Source organism: Schistocerca nitens, chromosome 1 (assembly GCF_023898315.1).
Source record: "Schistocerca nitens isolate TAMUIC-IGC-003100 chromosome 1, iqSchNite1.1, whole genome shotgun sequence".
NCBI lineage: Eukaryota > Metazoa > Arthropoda > Insecta > Orthoptera > Acrididae > Schistocerca > Schistocerca nitens.
The window spans coordinates 608,385,836-608,398,221 of record NC_064614.1 but is presented as its reverse complement, the minus strand read 5'-3'; the positions used below and the strand labels follow the sequence as shown (position 1 = coordinate 608,398,221).

Sequence of the window (12,386 nt, the reverse complement as noted above, 5' to 3'; positions counted from 1 at the left end):
GCACTATGGGACTTAACATCTGAGGTCATCAGTCCCCTAGAACTTAGAACTACTTAAACCTAACTAACCTAAGGACATCACACACATCCATGCCCGACGCAGGATTCGAACCTGCGACCGTAGCAGTCGCGCTGTTCCAGACTGAAGCGCCTAGAACCGCTCGGCAACACCGGCCGGCAGAAAAGACTTCCTGACACTTAAACTTAACAAATTTCTCTTCTTAAGAAACGCTTTTCTTGCCATTGCCAGTCTCCATTTTGTACCCTCTGTAACATCAGTTATTTTTCTGCCCAATTAGCAAAACTCATCTACTACTTTAAGTGTCCCGTTTTCTGATCTAACTTCCGCTTACCTGATTTAATTGGACTACATTACATTATCCTTGTTTTGTTTTTGTTTATATCCATCTTGTATCCTCCGTTCAAGACACTGCCCATTCCGTTCAACTGTTCTTGCAAGTCCTTTGCTATCTCTGGCAAAATTACGATGTCATCTGTAAACCTAAAAGTTTTTATTTCTTCTCCCTGGGCTTTAATTCCTATTCAAAATTTTTCTTTTGTTTCCTTTATTGCTTGCTAAATGTACAGATTGAATGACATAGTGGATGGGCTACATCCCTGTCTCACTCCCTTGTCAATCATTGCGTCCCTTTCATGCCCTTCGACTCTTATATTTGCCATCTGCTTTCTTTACAAGTTGAAAGTAGCCATTCGCACCCTGTATTTTACCCCTGCTACCTGCAGAATTTCAAAGAGAGTATTCCAATCAACATTGTCAAAAAGTTTTCTCTAAGTCTACAAATGCTATAAACGTAGGATTGCCTCTCCTTAGTCCGTCCCCGTTAGCTGAGTGGTCAGCGCAGCGGAATGCCACGGCAAGGGGTCCGGGTTCGATTGCCGGCTGGGGCAGGAGATTTTCTCCGCTCTGGTACTGGGTGTCGTGTTGTCCTCATCATCATTTCATTCTCATCTCCGCCGAATGCAATAAGTACTTGCCTTCGGCGGCCGGACTTCCCCTAATGTGGGACTGCCAGCCCTAAATGCCGTACACTCATTTCCATTTTTGCCTTTCCTTAATCTAAGAGAAGTCGTAGGGCCAGTATTTCCTCGGGTGTTCCTACAGTTCCCTGGAATCCTAACTGACTTCAATCAGTTTTTCCGTTCTTCTGTAAAAAATTCGTGTTAGTATCTTGCAACCATTACTTATTAAACTGCTAGTTCGTTAATATTCACATCTGTCGGCATCTGCTATCTTTCTCGCACATCTTGCACGCGGAAGAGTTTTTCATGGCTGATTCTCCCAAGGCTATCAGCAGTTCTGCTTGAATGTTGTCTGCTCCAGGGGCCTTGTTTCGACTTAGGTCTTTCAGTGCTCTGCCAAATTCGTCTGGTAATGTCGTACCTTCGATCTCATTTTCATCTACGTCCTCTTCCATTTCTATAATATACCCTCAAGTACATCTCCCTTGTAGAGACCGTCTATATACTCCTTCCACTTTTGAGCTTTCCCTTCTTTGCTTAAGAATGGTTATCCATCTGAACTCTTGGTATTCATACAGCTGCTTCTCTATCCTCCAACGGCCTCTTTAATTTTCCTGTAGGTAGTAGCTATCTTTCCCCTAGTGATGTATGCTTCTAAAAGCTCATTTGTCCTCTAGTCATGCCTGCTTAGCCATTTTGCACGCCGGCCGGGGTGGCCGGGCGGTTCTAGGCGCTACAGTCTGGAACCTCGCGACCGCTACGGTCGCAGGTTCGAATCCTGCCTCGGGCATGGATGTGTGTGATGTCCTTAGGTTAGTTAGGTTTAAGTAGTTCTAAGTTCTAGGGGACTGATGACCTCAGAAGTTAAGTCCCATAGTGCTCAGAGCCATTTGAACCATTTTTTTTGCACCATTTTGCACTTTCTGTCGATTAATAAATAAACAAAATCATAATAATAAAGTGCAGGTTGAATGTTTACTTCCGAAATTGTAAGATATCATCATAGCTGTGAATACAGTAAGGGTTAAAGTTCTTTACGGAACTCTAACGTTAGGGGATGCAGGTGCCGATAAGGACTCGCGGATGCGGATATCGTTTCTTTTCTCCGCTCAGACCTCTAAGCATTGCGCCTTACGTGGTATAGACTCGCTATTGCTAATTAATACTTGCGTCTGCCGGCAGGTGAGCAATGGCACGGTGGGGGCCCATTACCTGGCGCCTGGGGACGTCATCCTGCGGCTGGGCGGGCGCGACCCGGCCGAGCTAACGCAGGACGAAGTGGACGACGTGGTGGCAGAGCCAGGAACCAGCCTCGAGCTGCTCGTCATGAAGGCGCCGCGCAGTCGGCTCTCGCGCAGCTCCAGCGTCTCCAGCTCCGGCGTCTCCAGCCCCGTATCCAGCCCTGCCTCCAGTCCCATGACCGGGACGTTCCCGCGATACCGACTTCCCTCCGTTGACGCGAGCAGCTCTGGTTCCTACTTCCAGCGCGGCACTCCCTCCAGGAGGAGCTCGCAGACGGCCTTCCTGCGGGAGATGTTCGAGCAGACCGCAGTCGCCGGCAGCGACGCCACGCAGCACCTCAGTCTGCGCAGACAGACCTCGCTGGGAGTTCCTCGGAAGACGTCGGAGTTTCAAAACGTGACTCAGCGCTCGCTCAGGACGTACAGCGACGGGAAGGTCGGTCTGACAACAACCAGCCCACCGGCGAACGGCTATAGAAACAGCGCCGACGGCATTCTGTCCAAAGGCTTTTGGCAAGACGAGGTACAAGAAACGCCAGCCACTCCGAACGACCTTTCAGAAAGACGTATAAAATTTGCCGAAGCCTTGATCGACGAAAAGAACGATGACGTTTTCTATCAGTCACTGGCAACGACAAATGGCAATCACATGCCAAACGAAAATGGTACTCAATGGAATCCAGAAGAAGATCACTTACCTCTCGGCGTCCCTAAGACGAAGCCACCAGGCAGTCGGGGCAGAAAAATATCTCCCGTGTCTCAGCAAGACGACCGCCACGCAGACTTCGACTCCAGCGAGGCGGATTCTGGAGCTGCACCTGGGTCCTTGCAGAGAACTCGTTCCAGGAAATCACTGCAAGAAATCTTCCCTGTTCAACAGCCGTCATTAGAAGAAAATGGGTAAGTACTCTAAAACTTTTGTAAACAATGTCAGGATTGTATTGTGGCAAATTTGTGATGGGATAGCCTTCGTCACAGGATGCAATATAACTGGAAAAAGTAGATTACATGACAGGGCAGTTCAAGTCTGTCTGTTTACAAAAATTCCTCTCACTTGCATCTTCATTAGGTATTTTCGTAATTAGATTGCATAACAAATAAGACTTTTCGTTCCATAACTGATCGGACAGTAAGAAATACAGAGCGATTGTAATTAAAATTCCAGTTTCTAGTTTCAAAACGCTGTACAAAACGAACCACTGCTCAAAATGGCGTCAAATTTGAACGGAATGTTATCGAAGAGGGGGTGAACGTTACGCAATCAAAATAAATTTAACAAAAATTTTTCCACTAGATGTTGATGTAAGGGGCAGAATACGCAAAATAAAAGACGTGTGGTACGCGACTGTTTCCCGGTTTCCGTCTGAGATGCTCGGCATAGCCGTCGCAATGAAAGGTTGAGCACTGTCGGTAAAATAAGGCCATAATGGCATCGTTTTGACGTGTAAAAAAGATCTGAGGATGGTCATTACCGACTGAAACCGGTCATCGTCTAAAAATTGATATTCTGATCAAAGACTGGAATAAAAAACATTTAAAAACGACTATTTTGAAGTGCAAAGTGGCAGAGGTAAACAACTGATCTGACATCAGCAGAAGATGTGAGCACAGCGTTGCAAGAGATGTCTAGCGTTGGTGTGGAAACATGCAGTGCACAAGAAGTTGTTCGAGCTCTGGAAATCTTCGCTCGGAGTATAAAATTCTACGAAACATCCTGTATTTACACCCATACAAAATTAAACATGTTCGGGAATTTGCTTCATGCTGACGTGTGAGTAAAACAAACGTCCCCTCTAGAATTTCTCGCTCACGTGGAAGTTGATAATGGATGGCCATGGGACATTCTGTAGACAGATGAAGCCCATTTCCATCTCGATGGACGTGTCAATACACAGAATAGCGGAATATGGGAAATGAAAATTGGCACGCACATCGCTGGTACCACTTCATTCTGCAGAGATAACAGTGTGGTGCGGAGCGACGGCATCGTTTATCGTAGAGCCGTAGTTATTGGGAGGAGGTGGTTCCTGTAGGTCCTGTTACCTATACTGTCGGCGACAAACGCTATAAGAGTCTTCACACCAACGTCATTCCAATCATTCAACAACGTGGATGTGTGGGTAGGACCATTTTTATGTAAGGCGGCGCTCATCCACACATTGCACAGCCAGTGAAGCAGCTACTGCAGAGTTGTTTTGGAAATACTAGAACTATCAGCCGTCATTTTTCTACAGCCTGGCCATCCAGATCACTTTATCTTAATCCGTGTGACTTCTGGCTGTGGAGTTAGCTGAAAGAGACTGTGTTCAGTGCTTCGATTACAAACGTAGCTGAAATGGAGGCACGTATTCGCAACACATTCTTAACGTCACCCCTGAGACACTCCGATCTGTTGTGGAACATCCTGTTTCTCAATTTCAGCATTCGGCAGGTTCTCGTAAGGTCTCCTGCATGACTGTCTGGACAGTCATTCCTGGAAGAAATGACATGGTGGAGAAAAGGCTTAGACACAGCCGTACAGGTAAGCGCTTCGGTCAACATAAAATTTCTGGGTTTGAGTCCCCATCCGACTCATAATAACAACACACACTTCACTGTGAAGTGAAATATCGTCCTGGAAAGTACACACAGCGTGTGATTGGGTAGATTCTTTGCCATATCCTTTCTATAACGAGTTCCAAGAGTTACGTGGGTATACAAGAGAAGCTTCGTGGGGGCAGTAACGTATGAGAAACGTACTAGTGGCGTGAAGCTGTTTGGCGGGGAATGAGGCTTGTGCAGATAGGTCACAAAAGGAAAGTTAATATGTCGCAGCTAGGTAGGTATACGGGAGAATCTCTGTAGAAATTAGTAAAGTAGAAGAGAAATATTAATAGAATGAAGCTGTTAGAAAGGGCGTGAGGCGTGTATGAATATCCTAATCGGTTAAGACTCTTGCCCTCCGATGGAGAGGTCTGGACCAGCACACAGTTTTAATGCGTTGATAAGTTTCGTATTAAAACATGTTTAAAAATTACAGAATTGGGGCGCATGACGAAACATCTCTTCATGCTTAACAGGTAATTAATCCCATATCAGGAGCATGTTTCTCTAGAATACAGTTCGTATGACAGTGCTGTACATGTTGCCAGGTGCATTGGTATCTCGATTTGCGGCATTAAATAATGATATGCCTTGATCGTCGGACCGAATAATATTTTTCTTAGGTTTCGGAGCTCCTACAGTGATGATGTAGCTCCGCAAACTATTTTTCGGACATTTTAGAACTCAATACTATGCTTCTGGAACGGAATTTAGGAAAAAGAGCTCTTCGTGGTGACATTTCCATAATACCCGCTTAATCACTGCAGTTATCAGTCTTAATCTTGTAAGTTCAGAAATGTACCAGGTGTTAATGATGTGAATAGGAGCTTTGTTTTGTGTTCTGCCAGTACGTCTCATTATGTATAGACGTCCTTCAGTAACGTGGCTTTCGAATTACTAAGTCGCTTGGACTGCTTCCAGAGATAAATTCGTCTGAGACGTCAGAAAACTTGAGGGGACGTTATATCCGAGTGCCTGCTTTACACACCCAGTGCAAGGAAGATTTAACTCAAGTCCATGCTGAAAACCGAGGGAACTGTGAGTTAAAATAGTAGAAGAGTTCTGACCTCTTTGAATAATCTATGATGTGAGTGAATCACGAGTTAGCCACAAAAAACATTCTCATCTGTTTCCCATAAAAACTAAGTCTCCAAAGATCCAAACCACCCCTCACTAATAAAAGGTCACTGATTATATTCTGCTGGCTCTGATTTGGGAAAGATACTATTGACAGAATCTTTCGTTACCAACTTCCCTGAAACCAGTCTTTGATTATATGGATTAAGTCATAGGCAGCCACTAATCAAATTGTTCTATTAAGATCCGTATGTTCGCAGTACATAATTATCTTTGTAATGGTACCTGTATGCGTATTGTCGGCTGAATATGGTTGAGGAACTTGCCTCTGAACGAAAGTAAATAACCTAAAATTATTTATACTACAGTTGTTTTTGCACGGTTTATTCACACGCCAAACACTGCTATCGCTAACAATCCGTAAATGATTATGAATGACCTCAGTGGGCGAAGCGAGAGCTCATTGGAGGGTGGCGTGGAGATCTATTCTGTTTTCTGATGAAAGCTGGTTGCACTTCGGTGCATGTGACGGCCGGGTGTTGGTTAGAAGGAGGCCAATCGAGGGCCTGCAACCAGCTTGTCTGCATATTAGAAACACTGGACCTACATTTGGAGTCTGGGGTGCGATTTCGTATGACAGCAGGAGCACTCTTGTAGTCATCCAAAGCACCCTGACTGCTAATTTGTACATCAATCTGGTGGTTCAACCTGTTGTGCTAGCATTCCAGGGGTGTTTTCCAACAGGATAACGCTCACACACGTACCGCTATTGTGGAGAAATATGCTCTACGGAGCGTCGGAATGTTGTCTTGGCCTGCTCGATCACATATATGTCGCCAATAAAGCACATAAGGGGCATCATCGGACAATCCAGCGTCATCCACAAGCAGCATTAACTGTCCCTTTATTGACTGACCAAGTGCAACAGGCATGGAACTCCCTACCTCAAACGGACATTCGGCATCTGTGTAACACAATGCATGGACATTTACAAACATGCACTCAACATTCTGGCGGTTAGACGTGTTAGTAATGCACCAGCTTTCGTATTTGCAATGGCTTATCTCGCGCTTATATTAATCTGTGATCTTGCAATGTTAATCACTCGCATATGTTACCAAGACAAATGTATTCTCCACATTTCATTACCCAACATCAATAATTTTTTGTTGTTGCCATTTTTTTGTCGTTTATGTTCGTCGTGAAAGTCGAAAAGAAGAGCTTTCGAAATATCCGATGTGGCCAATTCTATGGCCAATCCTGTGGCAGTGGGTTTATCGAAGATTACATAAAGTCTGCTCAGTTCAATGGCAACGAAATTTTCGCTAAAAATAATGCTCCTTTGAAAATTTTGTTTGGCAATTAATACAGCAGTCTGATCTGAATCTGGAAGTGAAACACCTACCTGTTTGCTGCACATAGATACTTTCACATTCGCCACATTTGATTTTACGAATTCCTGAGTGCACAAATGGTGGTGTGCCTGAATATTTTCCCTGCCTTGTTGCCGGTGAGGAGCCTGACTCGCACATTAATTTCACGAAAATCGCGGGCTACTTATATTTTATTTTATTTGGTTTCAGGTGGAGCCCATTTCACCAATACAATTATTACACATAATGATACAAACAGGTCATTGGCCTACTTTTTCTACAAAACATAAAACAAAATTAAACTAAATAAGGAGACAACAAAATACATCAATGTGACTGCACCGTTAGAATAAAAGCCACGATATTTTATCATACAGTCCAGTTATGTGCATGCATAATGTAATGTAAAGGTATCCTCAAATTTTAATGTTACCTTTTACAAAGACGAATGAAATAGCAAATACATTTGACAGCGGATTTATTCATGGAACCAAGAGCTACCCTAAGAGAAAAATAGTCCTGAATTTTTAAAATATTGTACAGTGTAGTTGTTCCTGGATGAGGGTATTTATCACATTCTACAAATATATGTACAATGTCCTCGACGATGTGGAAGGAATCACAATTTGATGAAGAAATTAATTTTAACAAATTTTTCGTATTATTGGTATTCTTATGACTTGCTGTTAGTTTTTTAAGAGTAAGAATTTCTATTCTCGTGAGTACAAAGTTGAGAAACCAAGAATGGCGTGGTATCTGTTGTTGATCGTAGTACAGCCTAAACCGTGTGTCTTTGATATTATTGTTTACGTCCCCTTAACTTTATCCGACCCGTTGTTTTTTTTCTTCTTTTTTTGCTGGCGGGTCCAGTACGCAAATCACTGTATGGTAGCGGTATGCCGATGGGAAGTAGACGCTGCACCATTTTCGCCAGTTGACGCGCACCGCTCGTTGCCCCTAATTCCAACACGTCCCGGTATCCATTCAAGATTAATCCGTTGCCGCAGCTCCTTTGTTCGACTGAGACTTCGCAGTATGTCGTGTCCCAAAGGATTAACAGTTTTTCCTTCGGGTGCCCTCGGAAGGAAATTAGGGCACTCATCGAGTCAGTACACACTAGGACCTTGTCGAGTTGTAAGCAGACTACGTGAAGTATAGCTTGATGACTGGCGTACAACTCCGCATTTAATATCCACGCTTCAGTGAGGGCTGTTCTATTTGAAGTAGTATCATGATAAGGCGAATCAACGTACTTAATTTTATCTGGATGTATTTCTCGTGTCAATGTGATTTCTTGTTCTGTAATTTTGTAGTACGCACTTTATCTACCATTCAGGGACGAAGCTGTTATTAGCACGCTTTAATCGTTTAATATACATAACATTTCGGTAATTTTGTTTTGTTATAGAGAAACTTAATGATTCTGTTGATCGTTGAGTGAAAAGAGAGCTTTCACATGTACGTCTGGGTAGCACAAACTCTTATGAATTATGCTGGCAGGCAGTTCGGTTTCCAGTGCATTCCGAATTTATGGGTGCCATTACTGTTCTTTATCATGAAACTCACAAAATTAATGGAATGTTGTTTCTCTAGTTACATCGTAAAAACAATATTTGGATGCATACAGTTAAATTGTAATAGCAAACTCTCCATTTCAGCTCTCATTCCATTAAAGAGCAGTCCACTTGTTCTTAAAAAATCTTGCTAGCTGCATTAGCAATTTTCAAAGAATAGGTTCTCTATATGACAGGCAACAACCTACATGTCAGTAACAAATATACTCGTGTCATTAATAACAACTAATGACTATATCACCTTTAAGAGTAACACAGTCCTGCAAGACCATTAATTTTACCCTATTTCTATGACATAACATCAGGTATTGTAAGTATGTAAAGGCTTATAAACCGGAGAATTGTTGTATATACTATTAATCTCATTCTCTTTTTTCTTAAGACTTTGTATTATGTCTTTCTACATGCTTGAAAAAGACGTAATTGCCGAAACTGAAATAACGAAGTAAAGAGTCACGGCTAAAAGCGAACATGACGTCATTTAGAAAACAGAATAATTTTATTTACGTGTTATATATCATAACGTGTGTTGTAACAGTATTACATGACTCTGTATTTCACCACGAAGTGATATTCAGTCAGAGGCACCACTCTAGTCTGTCCTTGTTCTTCCGATATAATTTTTTCGTCCCTCGCTTTCGTTCATAGCCCAATTGATAATTCCCTGATGCTTTAAGCCTCACATGGTATCAGCTCTGGATAAATATATTATATGTCTGGGGTCATTTTTGATCCCAAAGTGATTCTGACAATTTTATGGAGATGAAATATAAAATATTTCCACCAAAATAATAATGATTTATTGACACGCCCAAACATATTGTTGAAATTACAACTACATTGTTGCTTGCTATAATTAAGTTATGTATACCTTGTACAATTATGTACTAGCTACGTTTGAAATATAAAAACATACATATTGTTTAGTTTGTTTAGTTCAAAAATTTATTTTAACGCAAGAAATTCATATACCACACACTATTTAGCAGCACTGTAACTAATTAATATTGAAAAGTTCATTGTGGCTTGAGAAATTGGTAAGCTATACTCATCTGACCAAAATTCTCTCAAAGATTTTCCACGTGCTCTGTGTAGCTATTATTGGTAGACCGAAGAATGCCTGCAGTTCTTTGGAGCCATGTTCAATCCAGCGTTGAAGGTGTGGGTGTAGAATTTTACTGTCATCTGCAGGGTTACTGGTATGCATTACTATCACTCTGCATGTGATTGGTGATAAAAAGTCTGAGACAATCTGCTCTTGTCTGTAACTGTGGTCTAAGGTGACGGGGAATATGTGCAGTTTCACTTATTACATTCCTTGAAACCTGCTTGCGCACGTCAGATCGTACTGTGTCATACGTTATCTGTCCACTTATATATACAAGAATAGGCACACTAGTTTGCTGAATACCATTATCATCTTCTTCATGTTCACTGACATCCACTTTATCTTCGACTTGTATATCTTCCTCTATCATACCTGCATTATTATCACTCTCATCGTCATTTCCAAAAACTTATTCGTTATCATTATCACTCATTTGTAAATCTGCTACAGCCGGATCGAGACTATAGCCCCTTTCGAAACGTATATCACCACCGATGACGGGTCAACTATAATATCACATGTTACTTCAACAAAATGCAGTTCCTAACTGTGAATTTGTTGTCACAATTCACGTGTATTTATTTTCTACTAATTGTTTACAACAATGGACAGATAAACGTCTGTTTTGAAGGTGCATTGCTGCCAAGTTTTTATTTTCGTAATAAAGTTGAAATATAACGTTGAAAATCACTTATTGTATACCTGGGGTATTTTCTGATCCCATAGCAAAAATTTCATGGAAAGCATATCTGGAGGACGAGAAGTCTCCATCCACGTTAAAACTGCGTAAAAATTGTTTGTAGTTAAAAGAGCCTTGGGATCTAAAAAGATCCCATACACCATGCGAAGTTTAAAATGTGTCTTGCCAGACGACCCCTTCTTTTAATTAAGTTGTGCCACAAATTCCTTCTGTCCCCAGCTCTATGCAGTACCTGTTCGTTAGCGATTCGGTATACGCATTTAATCCTTAGCATTCTACTGTAACACCACACTCCAAACGATATTCTCCTATCGTCTGAATTGTCTAACGTCCACTTTTCACTCCCATAAAAGGCTTAATTCGAGACAAATACTTTCAGAAAAGATTTCCTAACGTTTAAATTTAAATTAAATGTCAACAAATTCCTCTGTTTCAGAAATTCTTTTCTTACTTTTACAGACTGCATATTATATCGTTTCTATTTCGGTCATCGTCAGATATTTTATTGCCTAAATAGCCAAACTTATCTGCAACTTTCAGTGTCTGATTTCCTTATGCAATTCGCTAAGCATCATCCGACTTAATTTTACTACAATTCATCAGCCTTGTTTTACTTTTCTTAATGTTCATTTTATAACTTCTCTATTCAAGAAGCTACCATCTCTAATAGAACTACAATGTCATCGTTAAATCCTAACTTTTTTATTTCTTCTCTGAGAATCTTAACTCGCTTATCAAGTTTCTCTAAGGTTTGTCTAACTGTTTGTTCATTGTACAGACTGAAAAACATGGGAGATTCCAAATATTCGGCAAATTAAAATCGATTCTGTAATTAGCACCTAATTCTTGACAATTTTTTGTTGTGTACATAAAGTTTTTAAATGTTAGACAGTTATTCGAACTACACGAACTTATAACATAGAAGCTCAAGTCTAAACCGAATCATAAAAGACCTGAGACGTAAGGTGGAGGATTCTACAGGTTTAAACTGTACGAAAGGCTGTCGTGTTAGTGATTGTGGACTAGTGTAAAAGAAAGCAATAAGAAAATGAATAAGGATGAACTTTTACAGCTTTTTGCTATGGTCTGAACTTACCTTGCTTCAGACATGACAAATAATGGTGATGTAAATAACCCGAATCACAGGAAAGATCGACTAACAGGTCGTAATGTCTCTTTTCCTTTAGCCCTAAGTAATCATAACCACTGTGAAAATAATGAATTCCTTGCACTTTAGACTGTTTCAGAAACTATATATGCAATGTAATGGACAGGATTTTGGATCGCACAATTACACATCTGATTCTGCTTGTGGCTTCCTATTTCATCAAGTGAGCTGGCATGGTACTAAAGGTAATGGGTTTGTACTTGACAGTATAGGGTTTGAAATCCATAAGTTACCATCCAGATTTCAGGTTTTCGAGATTACCCTACGTCAACCAAAGAAAATGTTGGAATAGTTTCATTGTATAGGGCACAGCGCATTCCTGCTCGATCCCTGTTCAACTAAATTACTCCACAGAAAGAGTACATTGTTTAGTAGTACAACAAGACCACCCTTGTAACTTATCTTTTCTTTGATTTAGTCTTCTTTCAACAAGCTAACATTACATTTTCATCCATTTTATTTGACTTGAAAAGAAATCGACTAGGATTTCTTTGGAGGAACCTCCGGAAATTCATACTAGTGTATTAATGAGGCCAAAAGATATTGTGTCGTGGAAGAAAAGCATTTGACTCACAAGTTATT

The 12,386-nt window shown here is 41.2% G+C and overlaps 1 protein-coding gene across 1 annotated transcript in view; it reads left to right on the top strand.

The window, feature by feature from the left end:
- The window catches only part of LOC126256894 (uncharacterized), a 758,813-nt gene that overhangs the window by 283,052 nt on the left and 463,375 nt on the right, over nt 1-12,386 (top strand). The window contains exon 2 of the mRNA XM_049955519.1: nt 2,163-3,121. Within this exon, the coding sequence (XP_049811476.1) occupies nt 2,163-3,121 (959 nt within the window). The remainder of the gene's footprint in view (nt 1-2,162; nt 3,122-12,386) is intronic.